Consider the following 20,094-nt stretch of genomic DNA (forward strand, 5'->3'; position numbering starts at 1 on the left):
GTCAAATATTTACTTCTTTTCTCTGCAAAAAAAGATCACTTAGCAATTGAAATATTTCAATAAACAAAAATTAAGTGATGCAGTTGTATAACTTTTTTAGTTAACTTTTCGAAAAGCCAGCAAGAATTTTATTCCAGAAGCCACCTATAGAAAACAAATGTAAAGTTGGCTCTATAGGAGTTTTCAAATTTTTTGACAGCGAATATTAGGTTTCTGCTTACGGCATATTTAAACAAAGTGGGATAAAGGAGCGTATTTGGAGCCAATTTAGTTTAAAAAATCTGAAATTTGAAAAATTTAGCTGCAATATTAACCATAAAACTCGGATAAAATCAACCGACTAGCTAATTTAATCCTTAGAAAAACGAATAACATTATTTTACAATTTCAACAATTTTAAGCAAAATTGACAAAAAATTCGGTAAAAAAATACGGAAAATGTGAATAAAAACTCCGGAATTTTGTCTCCTATTCACAAAATTTAAACCATTAAAAATCCCTGTAAAAAACATCATTTTTTTATTATTCCATTCTCTGCGCTGGACGGTTGACTAATTTTACCAGTCTCAACTCTCTACGATAAATATATCGATCAGCCAATATTGACAAAAACATTTGAGTATATAGTTCTACCCCCCACAAGCGGGTCGGAACAATTATACAAATTTTTTTTGAGAGTATGCTCGTGCAATTTGTGTTTTAATAAGCTTATATGTGTTTCAAATAATTAAGCTGATGTTTACTTTTCATTACAAATTTGACTGGTTGTCGAAAAATTCATTCAACTGTCTAAAGTAATGGACATCGTGTTGAAATGCTGCACCAGTTGTAATTTAATTCCAATTTTTTTGTTTAATATTTTTAAACTTTTTCCATTTGACTGCTTTGAATTGCTCTCAAATACGAATTGTTCTTAATATTTTTGGTATGGCTTTCCTGCTTTTTTCAGTTTTTTGTCTAATGGATTTGAGTTTCTGTTCGAAGAGTTTACATAAAACGATTAAACCCTAGGGAGCATATTAGAAGCGAAACATTTATTTGAGTGAGTTTTATCTGAACCTGAAGTAAGTGATGCACTTTAAGCGCTGAGAAAGAATTGTTTCATGTCTTAATTCTCAGCTCTTTTCTAAACCATTACCCATTCCTTTTTCTTGCATACGCGTTCAAACGTCTAGATTCACAGTTGCTAATTTTATTTCAAAAGGACCGACCACTTGATAGCTGTTGGATTCTTTAGTCTTTATTGTTCTGATAGAAGGCAAGAGACTCCAAATGAGTCTCTGGTTTAAAAAAGATATCTTTTCTTGGCTCGCGACAGAGTCATCATCACCTTGAAAACAAAATTGCTGAAAATGATTAAAATTGCAGAAATTCCTTTGAATAGTAACGTAGAAACTTTTAAAAGTTATTTTTAATTTTAGGAAAAAAACAATCGGAAGAAAATTTTATAATGTGATTCTTTCAGAGATTGATTGATGTTTATTATTTTATTTTGTTTGAATGAATTGAGGTATTTTTTGTTTCAAGTGTAATTAACCATATGGTTATATTTTTATTTTACTTGTTGCAGAAAAAATTAACATTTGATCAGATTTTCTTTCGTGCGCTCGAAGCCGCTTCTGATCAGACCCAAGTGAGCTCGAATCCGCGTACGATCAGACTCAAATGCGCCCAAAACAACCTATGAACAGACTTTCCAGGCCAAAGTGACCTCTGATCAAACTATTCCAGACCATGGTCCAGATTGTAACACGCCCCAACTGCTGTCCAGATACAGTAATTTCCCATATAGAAATAGTGCAGTGTGCGCTCGAGTGGGTCTGATCGGGGTACAATTTGGGTCTGGACCTAAACCTGTGTTGCTACACTCGTAGACACCATCATCCACGCCCCCTCCCATTACCTTTCACCCTCAAATAATTGTCGAAAAAAACTTAAATTGGTAATTTTCAAACGAAAGAAGATTATTTAGCACTGAAACATTTCTCAATTGAGTTATTGCAATTTCATAAGAACGAACAAGCTGCCGAGAACTTTTCATATAGCAAATTTTTTCTGTTGGTACAGTTAGAGGACAAAAATCTTTGTCTAATGTAAATAATTTGCTAAAATATATTAAACAATAATGAACTCTAGTAAAAATTCTGCACTATGGTTTAATTTGCTATAGAACCCTTATAAACGTCATTAATTTTTCACTATAGAAGATTCAATTGTCAAAAAAAACTTCAATTAACTTCTGTAGAAAGAAAATATTTATATATTCTAATGAATTTAATTTCCTAATCTATTATTTTAATGATGGTTTTTTTTACTGACCATCAATTTTTCAAAAGTAAAATTGAGTAAAAAATTCTGTCTTCACCAAAATTCCAACGCAGTAGTTTTGTTTATCTAAATATAAATTTATAGTTATCTCAATTATCAAAATCATTTCCAAAAACTTTAACAAAATCAGCTAAATTAATCACGCTAACAATAAACCCCACACTTTCTCCAAATGTTATCTTGCAAAACCATGAAATATTCTGACAAACAACGTTTATCTTACGAGATGCAAGATCCGGAAATTTATTTTGCAAGAATCGTGCAAGATAACGGTCTTAAAATTTTGATGAAAAACCACAGTGTTAAACTTGAAAATATTCAAACATTTTCATCTTACGGTATGCGTAGTGATAATCTAGCAAATAAATGTGAACATGGTGAAACTTCTAAAGGGTCAATTTTGTTAGCCTTTCAAACCTTTAAAAAAGCGTTATATAGCAGACCGACACTCATTTTATTTTAACACTTAGCTGTCATACAAAAAAATTGTGGTCAAAAGTTTCTTTGCCGAAGATCTTTTCTTTTGTTTGTGTGTTCAGCGCGTGTAACACCCACCTTTTTCACTTTTGCTCCTTTCGTTTTGCGCTTTAAGTCCACCCTTTTCTTTGTCCCCTTTCAGGTGCATGTTCTTGTTTTTCCTGATGTTTTGTTTTATACGTGTATTGCTCACCTTTCTCTTTGTTCTCTTTGGAAGCTGGAAAATAGGCCGAATCCTAATTTCTAATCTTCAAATAAACTAAGGAGTCCCATGCAGAAGCTAAGGCACGTTTTTGGTGCTTCTTGCAAGACGGTCCTATTTTTAATCGGGTATCATATATTCATGATATATACATATATATATATATATATATATATATATATATATATACATATATATATATATATATATATATATATATATATATATATATATATTGCAATTCTAGGTATTTGCAAAACTGAAAACGCAATTTTAGCTTCAATTTTGAAAACAACTGCAAAATTGATCGGCTTCATTTGAATCATTTGAATTCCCTGTTTTTAGGCGAATTAATGATAAGTTGTGTTGAAAAAAGGGTCTCCACTTTTTGGTTGAGAAAAAAGATCAGGGCTCTAGGATGTCTATTGAAAATTATTTGGTGTGTTTTTAAGTGAGTCAAACGCCTATTGATCTCTCAGCCTTCATTTGCTGACAAGTGATGAGATGTCGTTTCAGATATAGGTAGCCCATATTGAACCTAAAGAGTCACTGAACTAGTTGTGCCTTTGCAGTCTTGTGTAACATTCCAGGCAATGTATTAAACAGTCATTGTGAGGATAGAGAGAAGTTATTACACTTACGCTAATTACAATTGGCAGAGAAACTACAAATTATATTATTGTTTATTGCTTTAACCAAAGCGCAAAAATTTGAGGTTAAGCCACAAAACTTTACCAAAACTGTGATTCAAACAGTTCGTCGCAAATTTTTTAACGAAATTTTTTTTTTTGGTTTCTTTAAAAAGTCGCTTAATTTCCTCGGCAGGATGAAAGATTTTTAGGTAGCTTGCTCAAAACTTCAAATTTTCTTCGGATTAGACTTTTGTGGTAGTGTTTGCTCCTACTAACTATTTGATTGAAAATCTTTCAACTTTTGATGTTTATGGAAGTTACAAATAGGTAGCAAGGTTCCATTTCGTCTATTGAACGCTGGTTTTTGGTTAGTATTTAGAAGAAAGGGGTAGCAGGTTATTCTGTATTCAAGCAAGAGGCGAACAGCCAAAAGTTTCTCCTGGAGATGATTCGAATTCCAGACGATAATAAGACGCTTTTAATGCCATATTAATTTTTTCTCTAAGTTTCATCAATTGTGCTCAAAAGTACTGCGGGATATTGCAAATATGTAGTTGCTATAGAATTTATACCACGAAGTAGCTTTTGTGAAAGGCAGTCTCTAAAGTTTGGTAACTATTCAATACTTTGAAGCATTTTCGAGAGCAGATTCTTCACTTCGGTTGATAGTCCAATTCGTTATCCTTAGTTTGAGCCAGATATTCCAATTGAGTTGTCTCTTCAATTGTTCGTTCACAAGATTGTAGTGATTTTGTTTGATCTTTTTTGCTAAGTACAAAAAACTTACTTTTATCTAGATTTAATTTAAATGCCAGTGACGTAAAAAAGTCGAGAATAACTTCTATTGAGTGGTGAAGTGACTTTTTACAGCTCTCAAGGTCGCAATGTGATGTCAGAAGAACAGTGTTATCAGCGTATTGGATGATTTCACACGTTTTTAGTTCTAAATCATTCACATAAAGATTGAACAAAATCGGTCCCAGAACCGTAACCCGAGGACCACATGAGGTAATGAGACCTGTTCCATGCATTGTTCAAGATTTAAAATGGCAATCTTGAGTTTGAAAACAACACAAAGATCAATTTGAAAAGGTTTGATGCCCAAGTTCATGGTTGTGACATACGGTTTTAGCCGCTATTCTGGCATGTTGAAAATAGTTTGTAGCATGACATTTTTTTTTGTAGTTTGAGGGTAGCGAAAAAAGGAAATATGGAGTAAATAATGTTTCCGTGTTTTTTTATCATTTCACTTTTTATGGTATTAATTTTTAATCACTGGGTTCTCAAGTAATCACTTATCAATTGATTTATATTGAAGCATTTGATCTTTTTGCTCCTTTTTGAATCTGAGATTTATAAAGACAGATTTCTCATTTTTACTTGTTTTTCTTCAATGGGTTTACAAAAAATCATTACGGGAGCTAGCTTAATATTAAACCTTTTAAACATAACTACGGTTGAATTCATTTGCTGATTTTTCATTCAATCCCATAACCTTAACTTCTCGTTCGAATTACAGCTCTAAAAAAGTTCATCTCAATCTTTGCCCTAATTAAACTTCCTTGGGGCGGAAATTTGACGGCGTGATCAATTGTGTGTCTCAGTTGGGTTATTCCAAATAGAACTTTCGATTGATAAAATGGGTGGGTAAGGGGGGGCATCTATGGAATGATAGCTACAGTTATCTTTCTGTTCTCTCAAAAACAAATGGACAAGTGTGGAAAGTTGCCTTTGAAGAAGTTGGATGCTGAGGAGAGGTGGGATGGGGGTGGGTGAATATAGGGGTGTTCAGTTGCACATATGCGGGGCAATGTTTAAGAATGGGGGTAGGGGGTGGGGGTGAAAATGCGAGGGTAGTGATAAGAGAATAAAAACTGATTAAATGTGTCACTTTTGACTTCCTGTGGCACAGTGTGAGTAATTGAAATTGGCATGGCATGTGTTTAACTTCACAACCACATCAAACAAAGCCCAACTACTGTTTTTTCCTTCCTCTTTAACCACCTCAAATGTTCTCAGGAAAATGCCTACACTTTTCCTAACCTGGCAATGAATAACAGGAAATTGCTTTGAGCTCATGTTCAGATCTCGTGTATAAAAATAACCCATGACGCTGATGGTGACAACGATTTTCGCGTGGGGAGGAAAATTATGCACGAAATGCGCTAAGAGTCACTGAACTTTAAAATATGCTCGAATCAAAGTTTTGAAGGCGCTGAAAATGCGCTGACAACTTTACCCCGGCTATAGCTGATGGTCAATAAAATTGGACCAGTTTTCTCTCCCGCCCAAGGCTTGTTTGGTTTTGTTTTCTCTCAAAAACATATTTTGTAATATTTTCTGATAGAATCTTCTTACACTCGCTCCTCAATTTTACTAAAGTACTTTTCTTCATTGATTTTGGCTTGTCACCGAGAAAAGTGAAACTAAGATTGGTGACAGTTATCAATAAACCGGATCTCAAAGCTTATAATTTTTATCAAAGTTCTCAAAGTTTATAATTTTTAGATCTCAAAGTTTATAATTTTTATCCTAACATTTGTAAAAATTTTACATATTTCCGATATGTTAAGTTTTTAGAGAGCTCTCAAAATCCTTATCTGAGCCTAGACCCTAATTCCGCCAAACTATTCCAAACTGAGCTATCAATTATTTATTTTGGAATAATGCTTCTTTAGTGTTCGCTGTTTTGACATCTCAAGCTGCTATAAATGTTTTGAAATAGTATTAAATTTAGGGTTACCGTAGTTGGGTTTAAATGTTCATCTTGCGAGATAAAATTGACTTGTAAGATTGACATCTTTTTGCAAGAATCTTGCACAACTCTAAGTATTAAAATCCGGTCTCATCTGAGGTACCGAAACACGAGCAGCTGTCTAATGAAAAAGAATGTCTTTCAACTTTCAGGTTTCTGGTCATAAAGTAATATCCACGCTAAAAGATTTATAAATAAGTTGAGTTTTAACGTTAACATTTGAAAAAATGGCAGTAAAATTGTCCAGTTTTTAACATTTTAGCACACCGGATACTTCATTTTTTGGAGAATTGTATTGGCGTCATCAAAACGATTATTATTTTCGTTGCCTGTTTTGGGGTTTGAGACAAATGCTTGCGCTTTTTTATATCTTTCTTTATTTACGTTTTAGCTGGTGAACTGAAACGATATTAGCCACAATCTCCATATGAAGACTTTAAACATGTGCCAAGGTTTTACATAGGTTGTTAGTCTTGTTAACCTGTAACTGTAATAAATCAAATTAAACATGGAAATTTATAGCTTACTTAATTTCGTATTTTTTATTTACTTTCGCTTTAACTATAATGTTGTTGAATTTGTTGAACTTGTTGAATTTTGGTCGACCATACAAAACAATTATCAGTAAAAAAGTTGATAAATGTTAAAATGCATGATAAAGTAATGAATAAATATGAACACAATTGTTATTCAGCTCTTGTATTTATCTGCTCTCTACGAAATTTCACATTTGAAGCTTTACAGAGTGTCGGTTAATTCTCTCAGGATTAGCGACTGGGCTTTGTTTCATACTGTAGGGTATCTCATCCGCGGTTGGAAAAAGATCGCCTTTCCCGAACTTTGAAGTATACATCATTAAATAAGAGCTCAAAAATTTTCAAAATCCTCGTTCGTTTCAAGTTTACAATGTCAACAATTCCAGACAATTTGCAAAGCTTCTTGCACTTTTTCATGGAAATGCACAGCGCATGTTTTGAGGTGTGCTGTTTGACCGCCAAGTCAATTTCACTATGGGACAAGTCTAATCACAAGTCTAATAGAAAGAGCACTGATGTATGTCTATAATTGTTTTTTGTTACTCTTAGCAGTCTTGCGCGGCGCTAGGAAAATTGGCCGACAGGGCGTTTAGCCGACAACGAAAAAATGAGAAATTTAGCCGACAGTTTTATCATAATTGGTAATAAAAGTTCATAATTGGTCCATAAATCAGTAGTTCGGTTGTGATAGATTCATATCAAGTCCCACGGGCCGCTGAGGCATGGCCCGCGAGGCATGGCCAGATGCGGTTAAATACGGTCCGACCACGGATAGACCTTCGTTACACTAGTTGATGAAAAAACTGCGGTATATTTTTCCGCTTACGAAATAGTGTTTTAAATTGGCCACCCTAGTCATTGACCATTGCAAATCTTACAAGATCTTACAAGATATGCTCCATCTTATAAGCAATTACAAGATATGTAGTATTGGTAAGAATCTTGTAAGATCTTATAAGAACTGCAATGGTCAATGACTAGGGCAATCACAGCTTCAGAATAAGTTTTATTGCTCATTTTACTTAAATTGTCGGTTAAATTTCTCATTTTTTGGTTGTCGGTTAAACGCCCTGTCGGTCAATACGGCGGCCACCGTCTTGCGCATATCTTGGTTGAGACCTTCAAGTCAAAATCCAAGTCTAAAATGTCAATAAAACGACAAAATAGACCAGAAATAGTCTACGAGTGGTCTAAGAACGTCAAAACCAGCCGCGAAATCGTCTTAACGTTTGACGTTTGATTTTAAAACTAATGTTTACTTGGTTATTAAAAACGTAATGGCAGTGATATGAACGATATTGAAACCACTTCAGACCGAATAAAATATAATTGCGTGATGGGGGCCTAATTAATTGAATATCAAGACGTATGCAAACAAACTCACTCAACCAAGAACTCTTCAAAATTTTGTCAATGGACCCAGACAATTGGGTCTTCATATGTTGTACTTGACCGCAGCCAGCATGCACTTTCTATATTAGTGATGACAAAATGTCCCCTCTCTTCGGCTGGCAAACAAATTTCTCTTATTCCTCTCAACTATCGGAAATTTATAGCTATCATTGCAACTATCATATTAGCGTTGCCACCCATTTGCTCGACTGACAAAGAATGAAAAAGGTTGTAATTTTGTTCAATCAACCTTTGCATGTTTTTGTGATTTTGGTGATTTTGGGGACAAAACTCTGATGAAAAGAGCTGATAACCCTAGTATCCGCCGGCTTAACCTAACATGCTCCTCGTAGACACCGGGTGCTGCTGTATTTTGTTTGGTATTGTTTTGGAAATACACGGAGGCTACTCTGTAGAAGTAAATATAGAAAGCAGTTCTATCATTTCAATTGACTTGGTATTGAGTGATGTATGGAAAAAAAAGATATCCAAACAAAAATGTTTAAAGAAGTTATTAACCACTTTTTAGATATTTACGTTTTTTATGAGTGACTGACTAATTAACGAAAAATATTTAAATAAGCTAGTTGGAAATTTCAGCTGGTACAAGGTCAATATAAACGAAATATGCTCTTGGGACTTGTGTTTTGTTTAATAAAATTTGTAACACACACACAAAAAATGATCGAAATAAAATACGGCAATCAGAACTTTATAGTTATGTATTTGCAGTGTGATCCGATGAGCTAAGCTAATCCAGCAGTTTTGTTCAACAACAATCTTAACTCAACACTGAAACAAAAAACCGTTCTGTGAAAATGTTAATCGGTAATCACTGATATATCCTCCTCCTGGGCGATTCAACCAGTAGATTCAATTAATCAATACTGTCTCTTTACAGAGACAATAAAGCATCAATCGCATTCAGCTGCTCCTTGAACTCAATCTGGTAGCTCATCTTGCAGTTTTCACAACTTCAATTTCCTCTATGATCCGTTTTCAGGGCACCAAATCAAAATCTTCAAATTGACAGGATTTCATTTTGCACCTGATGCCCCTTATGCAAAGATTGAATGCACGTAAATTGAGGAAACTCAGCCTTGTCTTGACCCAAGTCATTACTGAGCAATTTAGAACATTCCATTCAGAACATTGCTGTGTACTGTAGAAAAATTTAATGAAAGAGGAAACATGAACTGATTCGTTTGTTTTGTTGAGAGAAACAGTAATTCTGTGACGACAGTCTTGAGTCTTGTTGTCTTATTGTGATATTATATCTTTTTTGGGCTGTCTTGATCAGATCTTTCAATTATCTTACCATTATTTAGAGAAAGAATATTGACCTGTCAGTTTCTCGATAAAACATTTCAACTTGCCAAGGGCAGTTCAGATGTCATTTTTTTTACTTAAGACAAGGTTAAGAGCTTTTCCCTATATTTTCTCTAATTTATATGGTCGTTTACGCCTGTTGCCAAAATTTTTCATTTGTGGACTGATGACCTTCACAGACCCAATTCGGTCGAGCACGGGCGACTATGACCTCTGATCTAGGATTATGACAGTCGAGCAAGATTGTACCTGACTTGTCAATGTGCATCAATTGCTTTGAGTTTATTTTCTTTTCAGTGGTTGACGGAGACTGTTTTTTGTTCCGACCCTCTTGAGGGGGGAGGAACTATATACTCAACTGGGTTTTTTTTTTTTTTGTTCAGTGAATTTTCGCCGCTCGATATATTCATCGTAGAGAGTTGAGACTGGTATCATTAGAAAGCTCGTTCAGCGTAGAATATGGAATTAAAAAGATTTTTTTAATTTTCGTTTTCTACAGGGAGTTATCGAGGCTTAAACTTCTGAGAAAAGAAGAGTGAATTCACGTTGTTTTTATTCACATTTTCCGGAATTTTTGCCTAAATTTTCGTCAATTTTGCTAAAATTTGTTATAATTTTTAAGAATAGTGTCGTTGATTTCATTTTTGAAGACGAACAAGCATTTTTGATTGTTTTGATTTAATTTTTTGGTCAAAAAATCTGGATAAATATTTCAAAATTTAGCCTTTTTCATCAACAACAGCACGAAATAAGCTACTTTAGTCCACTTTGATTAAATTTGCCTACAGTACACCCCCAAACAACACTCATACAATCTTTGTAGACTCAGAGGGGGGCTATTTCTACTTCAGAGTCCGCAGAGAGTGCCTTGTAGTTAAAACTTTGCCGTTTTTTGCTAACTTTACTCGTTGATTATCAAAAATGCAAAATTTATTTTGAGTTTCAACTCAGAAATTATCTATATCTACAACATTTGAAAAATCAATTGTTCTTAACGGACAATAAGTATTAACAGGGGTAGTTTCGGGCCATTCTTGGACTGTTACAATCCAAAAAAAAATCGGGTTGTAATCAGTCGGTCTTTTTTTTTTAAAAAAAGACTTTTTTTAATAATAAAGAACAGAACATATCAAATCAAAGCTCAGGAGTGATAGGTCCAACCAATTCGCTTGCGAAACAGCTCCAGGCTAATTCATTTAGTTTTTTAATTGAAAGTTTATGGTGGTTTTTTTTAAAAATAATTGACTTTTCAATAAATAATGGCTTAATTAACTTTTCCTCTATTTTTTTCTTAATTTGTTCAACTTCCAGCTTAGTGTCAGCAAAAAAAGACTGCTTCTTCTTTCTACTGAGTTAACATTCATTCTCTGTTGCAGTTTTAAGCCTGAAATTATTGTTTTCTGGCTTTGATACTACAAGATTTTAGATTTTTGTTTGTTTTGATATTTGCCAGTTTTTCATGTTTTCTAATTTTGTCACATTATCACATTATTGACAGTTCTCATGTCACCTTATTAGCATTCAAATTAAAACAAAATTGAACATATTAAAATCTTGAAAGATATAAATCATCGTTTTAATGGCCTCGACGCCTCTTTCTTGAAGAAATCAATTGAATTTTTTAATTTTGTCTTAACTGTCATTTATACTTTGTCGTTTCGGTCGTATGAAATTTCCTGTTTAGTGATAGCTTTCATTGGCTTTTCATGGAAGAATAGAAAAACCGATATTCTGATATTAGCAGATAGCTGATGGCTTTTATGACTTTCAAACCCATCGTTTTCCAAAATTAAAAAATAATTTTTTTATTTCGCAATTTTGTTCTTTTTATGTTTCTTTTTGTTACCTAATCTCGTTAGTTGATTACAGGTCAAATATGACATTATGGGTGTCAAGGGAATAAAAGGGATTAGTGTCCAAAAATCTTTTTTTTAAAGATTTTGTTATGACCTTACTGGCTTCGACACCGCTTTTTCACAAAAAAAAATTAAATTAATTTGATTTTTGTCATATTTGACGTTCTTTTTGTAGATGCAAGAAATATTCTGGATAATTACAGGTCTCGAGGGTTTCTTTTTCATGAAAAAACGACGATATTTAAATAGTTCTTTTTGTAATTAATGCCTTTCATGACATTGAATGTAATTTTGTTTCGAAAAAAAAATTAAAAGTATTACATACTTTAGCACTCCGCTTTTTTGTCTACTTGTTACCTAGTCTTACTAATGAATGGCCACGTACTACATTATAACTGTTTGAAGAAGGCGCAATCAAATATATTTTGAGTGCCAAAATTTGGCTTGACGGTTTTGACAGCGTTTTCTGGCAAGTTTCAATTTAAATTTTGTTTGTTCTTTGTTGTTCTTTTTAGCCGCTCTAAAAAATGAATAAGGTCAGGTCCTAATGCCCTTCTATAGAAGCAGTGGTAATCGCAAATTTGTGGTAATATTAATTTATTCCTAATGGTATTTATTACTTTGAAGTTAATTGTTTCAAAAAAAAAAGTTAATTTTTTTTACTTTTCTGTTTTTGTTCTTTTTTGTATAATTATTACCCAACCTTTCTAAGGACTGGTCGCATATGTTTTGTGGTGATTTTTAAGTTATTTTTGTTTAGTTTCAGGTTTATCTGACGGTATGTTGACTTTGTTATTAAATTTAGTTTTTAAGAGGGACATAAATTTTTTGATATAATTAATGTTTGTTGTTGTTGTTGTTTGATTTTGCTGTTCGTTTTGACTCGCTCTCTTAATATTGACATATTACAGCAATCTAATGCATCAATTTTTACTCCACTGAGTTATTTGTTTTGGAGGTTATCTTATCGTTCATACGGAATTTTTTGAAAAAGACTTGGGCTTTTTTGGGATTCGCAAAAAATAATTTTTGGGTTTTTCTATCTGTTCCTCATTTGGTCGCGCATCCACAAAATTGTGGATGGGCGGGGTCGGAACCTTATGTGCCATTGCACATTACCGAGCCGCCTTGTTTGGTTTTAGGAACCCGTGTGACTATGAAGACGTGTTCCGCACTCTGTGTTATGTAGACCTGAGGTACCAACAGGCGGTGGATATGTTCACACTGATCACGAGCTATGTGTTGCCACTTGTGCTCATGATCATGTTCTACGCAGCCATCACTCGAAGACTCATCCAGTCCAGCAGAGTCGTGTCTAACACTACTGTACTCGGACAAACTCACTCCGCCAGAAACCAGAAGGTATATACGTCACTAAAATAATGCCAAAAACCGAGATAGAGTTAATTGGTAGTTAGTAACATTGGAAGTTTTGAGAGAAAAGCTTGATGTAAATTGTGCATAAGATAAGCTTGACATAGTTTGAAAAGAAGCTCTTCTTGTTCAACATATACTTGGCTAGAGAGATGAGTGAAGCAAGAAGCTTAGAGGATTTTATTTGAGATTATCAACTCTAATGAGATTATCAAGCAATCGATAAATTGGTGCTACGGATTTTTGCAATTGAGCGGAAAATTTCATAAAGAAAAATATTTGGAGCCAGCTAATGTTCTAATTAAAAATGGGTATAATGTGCGTTGATTTGCGGCAAATATATCAGTTATTCATTTAATTAGAAAAATGATAGAATTACATGAACTTGTTCCAATAGATAAAGAAATACGAAGTCTGAGAAGTTATTTCTAAACTTTTCATGCTTTTCATATGTTTATAAAGTGATTAAAATGTAAATGATTAACCAAACTTATTGTTATGGTTACAAAATTTGAGTCTATACATTTTATAGATTAAAAATTATTCGAGTGGTTATTATTATAAATTATACTTTCTTTAAAAATGTTTTAACCCAGTTTTTGCTCGATCAACACAAGAAAGTACACGTTAATAGACAAATAGGAGCCTTCAAATCCTATTTTTACCTATGAGAACGAACAGCCACAATTTGAAAATTGTTGTATTAATAACAATGCTGATTAATTTATTTAACATTTTAAAGCATGTAGATATCTAAGCTTAGGGTTATATTCTGAGTAATTTACATGTTTCAAAAAAACATTCTTTTTTAAAGGTAAATTAAAGGTTATTTAGGTGGTACGAGTGCTGGTGGCTGTGGTGTGTATCTTTCTGCTGTGCTGGCTGCCAATTCGACTGTACCAAGTCATCAAATTCATCTACCCTTCTATTCTCAAGTGAGGACACAAGCCAACACAAACAAACAAACAAACAATTAAACATTCAAAATGGCCTTCTAAAGCCTTTTAGATGGCCTACAAATGCTGTATCAATAGCCAGAAAATGTAAAGCAGGAATCAATGGGAATCAATGGGAATCAATTTAACTTTGAGCGATTGTATGAAATTCTTCAAAACTAAATTTGTACCGGATTCACTTCTTTCCTTCAATTCTTTTATGTCTTCTACGGGAGTAAGTTTGATTTTTTGTATGTTCCTTGCATTACTACAAAGAATTAGGTCTGATGAAGAACACGGGCAAACTAAATAAAAAACAATTAAATGAGACTAAATGAAACAAGGCGGCTCGGTAATGTGCGATGGCACATAAGGTTCCGACCCCGCCCATCCACAATTTTGGCATAATTGTCTACCAAATGAGGAACAGATAGAAAAACCCAAAAATTATTTTTTGCGAATCCCAAAAAAGCCCAACTCTTTTTCAAAAAATTCTGTATGAACAATAAGATAGCCTCCAAAGCAAATAACTCAGTGGAGTGAAAATTGATGCATTAGATGGCTGTAATATGTCAATATTAAGAAAGCGAGTCAAGACGAACAGCAAAATCAAACAACAACAACAACAACAAACATTAATTACATCAAAAAATTTTTGTCCTTCTTAAAAACTAAATTTAATAACAAAGTCAACATAAACCTAAAACTAAACAAAAATAACTTATAAATCACCAGAAAACATATGCGACCAGTCCATAAAAAGGTTTGGTAACAGTTATACAAAAAAGAACAAAAACAGTAAAGTAGAAAATTAACTTATTTTTTATGACACAGTTAACTTCAAAGTAATAAATACCATTAGGAATCAATTAATATTACCAGAAATTTACGATTACTACCGCTTCTATAGAAGGGCATTAGGACCTGTCCTTATTCATTTTTTAAAGCGGCTAAAAAGAACAACAAAGAACAAACAAAACTTCAATTGAAACTTGCCAGAAAACGCTGTCAAAACCGTCAAGCCAAATTTGGCACTCGAAATATATTTGATTGCGCATTCTTGAAACAGCTATAATGTAGTACGTGGCCATTCATTAGTAAGACTAGGTAACAAGTAGACAAAAAAGCGAAGTGCTAAAGTATGTAATACTTTTAACTTTTTTTTCGAAACAAAATTACATTCAATGTCATGAAAGGCATTAATTACGAAAAGGGCTATTTAAATAGGGTCGTTTATGTATGAAAAAGAAGCCCTCGAGATCTGTAATTATCCAGAATTTTTCTTGCATCTACAAAAAGAACGTCAAATACGACAAAAATCAAATTAATTTATTTTTTTTGTGAAAAACCGGTGTCGAAGCCAGCAAGGTGATAACAAATTCTTTAAAAAAAATTTTTGGGACATCAATCCCTTTTATTCCCTTGACACCCATAATGTCATATTTGACCTGTAATTAACTAACGAGATTAGGTAACAAAAAGAAACATAAAAAGAACAAAAACAGTAAAGTAAAAAAAATTAACTTATTTTTTTGAAACAGTTAACTTCAAAGTAATAAATACCATTAGGAATCAATTAATATTACCACAAATTTACGATTACTACCGCTTATATAGAAGGGCATTAGGACCTGTCCTTATTCATTTTTTAAAGCGGCTAAAAAGAACAACAAAGAACAAACAAAATTTCATTTGAAACTTGCCAGAAAACGCTGTCAAAACCGTCAAGCCAAATTTTGGCACTCAAAATATATTTGATTGCGCATTCTTGAAACAACTATAATGTAGTACGTGGCCATTCATTAGTAAGACTAGGTAACAAGTAGACAAAAAAGCGAAGTGCTAAAGTATGTAATACTTTTAGTTTTTTTTTCGAAACAAAATTACATTCAAAGTCATGAAAGGCATTAATTACGAAAAGAGCTATTTAAATAGGGTCGTTTATGTATGAAAAAGAAGCCCTCGAGACATGTAATTATCCAGAATATTTCTTGCATCTACAAAAAGAGCGTCAAATATGACAAAAATCAAATTAATTTACTTTTTTTTGTGAAAAACCGGTGTCGAAGCCAGCAAGGTGATAACAAATTCTTTTTAAAAAAATTTTTGGGACACCAATCCCTTTTATTCCCTTGACACCCATAATGTCATATTTGACCTGTAATTAACTAACGAGATTAGGTAACAAAAAGAAACATAAAAAGAACAAAAACAGTAAAGTAAAAAAAATTAACTTATCTTTTTGAAACAGTTAACTTCAAAGTAATAAATACCATTAGGAATCAATTATTATTACCACAAATTGACGATTACCACCGCTTCTATTGAAGGGCATTAGGACCTGTCCTTATTCATTTTTTAAAGCGGCTAAAAAGAACAACAAAGAACAAACAAAATTTCAATTGAAACTTGCCAGAAAACGCTGTCAAAACCGTCAAGCCAAATTTTGGCACTCAAAATATATTTGATTGCGCATTCTTGAAACAGCTATAATGTAGTACGTGGCCATTCATTAGTAAGACTAGGTAACAAGTAGACAAAAAAGCGAAGTGCTAAAGTATGTAATACTTTTAACTTTTTTTTCGAAACAAAATTACATTCAATGTCATGAAAGGCATTAATTACGTAAAGAGTTATTTAAATAGGGTCGTCTATTCATAAAAAAAAGCCCTCGAGATCTGTAATTATTCAGAATATTTCTTGCATCTACAAAAAGAACGTCAAATATGACAAAAATCAAATTAATTTACTTTTTTTTGTGAAAAACCGGTGTCGAAGCCAGCAAGGTCATAACAAATTCTTTTAAAAAAAATTTTGGGACACCAATCCCATTGATTTCTTTGACACCCATAATGTCATATTTGACCTGTAATTAAATAACGAGATTAGGTAACAAAAAGAAACATAAAAAGAACAAAAACAGTAAAGTAAAAAAAATTAACTTATTTTTTTGAAACAGTTAACTTCAAAGTAATAAATACCATTAGGAATCAATTAATATTACCACAAATTTACGATTACCACCTCTTCTATTGAAGGGCATTAGGACCTGTCCTTATTCATTTTTTAAAGCGGCTAAAAAGAACAACAAAGAACAAACAAAATTTCAATTGAAACTTGCCAGAAAACGCTGTCAAAACCGTCAAGCCAAATTTTGGCACTCAAAATATATTTGATTGCGCATTCTTGAAACAGCTATAATGTAGTACGTGGCCATTCATTAGTAAGACTAGGTAACAAGTAGACAAAAAAATCGAAGTGCTAAAGTATGTAATACTTTTAACTTTTTTTTCGAAACAAAATTACATTCAATGTCATGAAAGGCATTAATTACGTAAAGAGCTATTTAAATAGGGTCGTCTATTCATGAAAAAGAAGCCCTCGAGATCTGTAATTATCCAGAATTTTTCTTGCATCTACAAAAAGAACGTCAAATATGACAAAAATCAAATTAATTTACTTTTTTTTGTGAAAAACCGGTGTCGAAGCCAGCAAGGTCATAACAAATTCTTTTTAAAAAAATTTTGGGACACCAATCCCTTTTATTCCCTTGACACCCATAATGTCATATTTGACCTGTAATTAACTAACGAGATTAGGTAACAAAAAGAAACATAAAAAGAACAAAAACAGTAAAGTAAAAAAAATTAACTTATTTTTTTGAAACAGTTAACTTCAAAGTAATAAATACCATTAGGAATCAATTAATATTACCACAAATTTACGATTACCACCGCTTCTATTGAAGGGCATTAGGACCTGTCCTTATTCATTTTTTAAAGCGGCTAAAAAGAACAACAAAGAACAAACAAAATTTCAATTGAAACTTGCCAGAAAACGCTGTCAAAACCGTCAAGCCAAATTTTGGCACTCAAAATATATTTGATTGCGCATTCTTGAAACAGCTATAATGTAGTACGTGGCCATTCATTAGTAAGACTAGGTAACAAGTAGACAAAAAAGCGAAGTGCTAAAGTATGTAATACTTTTAACTTTTTTTTCGAAACAAAATTACATTCAATGTCATGAAAGGCATTAATTACGTAAAGAGTTATTTAAATAGGGTCGTCTATTCATGAAAAAAAAAGCCCTCGAGATCTGTAATTATTCAGAATATTTCTTGCATCTACAAAAAGAACGTCAAATATGACAAAAATCAAATTAATTTACTTTTTTTTGTGAAAAACCGGTGTCGAAGCCAGCAAGGTCATAACAAATTCTTTTAAAAAAAATTTTGGGACACCAATCCCATTGATTTCTTTGACACCCATAATGTCATATTTGACCTGTAATTAAATAACGAGATTAGGTAACAAAAAGAAACATAAAAAGAACAAAAACAGTAAAGTAAAAAAATTAACTTATTTTTTTGAAACAGTTAACTTCAAAGTAATAAATACCATTACGAATCAATTAATTTTACCAAAAATTTACGATTACCACCGCTTCTATTAAAGGGCATTAGGACCTGTCCTTATTCATTTTTTAAAGCGGCTAAAAAGAACAACAAAGAACAAACAAAATTTCATTTGAAACTTGCCAGAAAACGCTGTCAAAACCGTCAAGCCAAATTTTGGCACTCAAAATATATTTGATTGCGCATTCTTGAAACAACTATAATGTAGTACGTGGCCATTCATTAGTCAGACTAGGTAACAAGTAGACAAAAAAGCGAAGTGCTAAAGTATGTAATACTTTTAACTTTTTTTTCGAAAAAAAATTACATTCAATGTCATGAAAGGCATTAATTACGTAAAGAGCTATTTAAATAGGGTCGTCTATTCATGAAAAAGAAGCCCTCGAGATCTGTAATTATCCAGAATATTTCTTGCATCTACAAAAAGAACGTCAAATATGACAAAAATCAAATTAATTTACTTTTTTTTGTGAAAAACCGGTGTCGAAGCCAGCAAGGTCATAACAAATTCTTTTTAAAAAAATTTTGGGACACCAATCCCTTTTATTCCCTTGACACCCATAATGTCTTATTTGACCTGTAATTAACTAACGAGATTAGGTAACAAAAAGAAACATAAAAAGAACAAAAACAGTAAAGTAAAAAAAATTAACTTATTTTTTTGAAACAGTTAACTTCAAAGTAATAAATACCATTAGGAATCAATTAATATTACCACAAATTTACGATTACCACCGCTTCTATTGAAGGGCATTAGGACCTGTCCTTATTCATTTTTTAAAGCGGCTGAAAAGAACAACAAAGAACAAACAAAATTTCATTTGAAACTTGCCAGAAAACGCTGTCAAAACCGTCAAGCCAAATTTTGGCACTCAAAATATATTTGATTGCGCATTCTTGAAACAACTATAATGTAGTACGTGGCCATTCATTAGTAAGACTAGGTAACAAGTAGACAAAAAAGCGAAGTGCTAAAGTATGTAATACTTTTAACTTTTTTTTCGAAACAAAATTACATTCAATGTCATGAAAGGCATTAATTACGTAAAGAGTTATTTAAATAGGGTCGTTTATTCATGAAAAAGAAGCCCTCGAGATCTGTAATTATTCAGAATATTTCTTGCATCTACAAAAAGAACGTCAAATATGACAAAAATCAAATTAATTTACTTTTTTTTGTGAAAAACCGGTGTCGAAGCCAGCAAGGTCATAACAAATTCTTTTAAAAAATATTTTGGGACACCAATCCCTTTTATTCCCTTGACACCCATAATGTCATATTTGACCTGTAATTAACTAACGAGATTAGGTATCAAAAAGAAACATAAAAAGAACAAAAACAGTAAAGTAAAAAAATTAACCTATTTTTTTGAAACAGTTAACTTCAAAGTAATAAATACCATTAGGAATCAATTAATATTACCACAAATTTACGATTACCACCATTTCTATTGAAGGGCATTAGGACCTGTCCTTACTCATTTTTTAAAGCGGCTAAAAAGAACAACAAAGAACAAACAAAATTTCAATTGAAACTTGCCAGAAAAGGCTGTCAAAACCGTCAAGCCAAATTTTGGCAATCAAAATATATTTGATTGCGAATTCTTGAAACAGCTATAATGTGGTACGTGGCCATTCATTAGTAAGACTAGGTAACAAGTAGACAAAAAAGCGAAGTGCTAAAGTATGTAATACTTTTAACTTTTTTTTTCGAAACAAAATTACATTCAATGTCATGAAAGGCATTAATTACGAAAAGAGCTATTTAAATAGGGTCGTTTATTCATGAAAAAGAAGCCCTCGAGACTTGTAATTATCCAGAATATTTCTTGCATCTACAAAAAAACGTCAAATATGACAA

The 20,094-nt window shown here is 32.6% G+C and overlaps 1 protein-coding gene across 1 annotated transcript in view; it reads left to right on the forward strand.

The window, feature by feature from the left end:
• LOC142354553 (tachykinin-like peptides receptor 99D) overlaps nucleotides 1–20,094 on the forward strand; it is a 93,903-nt gene that overhangs the window by 69,377 nt on the left and 4,432 nt on the right. Inside the window, exons 5-6 of the mRNA XM_075406876.1 lie at nucleotides 12,650–12,869; nucleotides 13,716–13,816. Coding sequence (XP_075262991.1) covers nucleotides 12,650–12,869; nucleotides 13,716–13,816 — 321 coding nt within the window. The remainder of the gene's footprint in view (nucleotides 1–12,649; nucleotides 12,870–13,715; nucleotides 13,817–20,094) is intronic.

The sequence above is a fragment of the Convolutriloba macropyga genome, chromosome 15 (genome assembly GCF_964194025.1).
Source record: "Convolutriloba macropyga chromosome 15, txConMacr16.3, whole genome shotgun sequence".
Classification (NCBI taxonomy): domain Eukaryota; kingdom Metazoa; phylum Xenacoelomorpha; order Acoela; family Convolutidae; genus Convolutriloba; species Convolutriloba macropyga.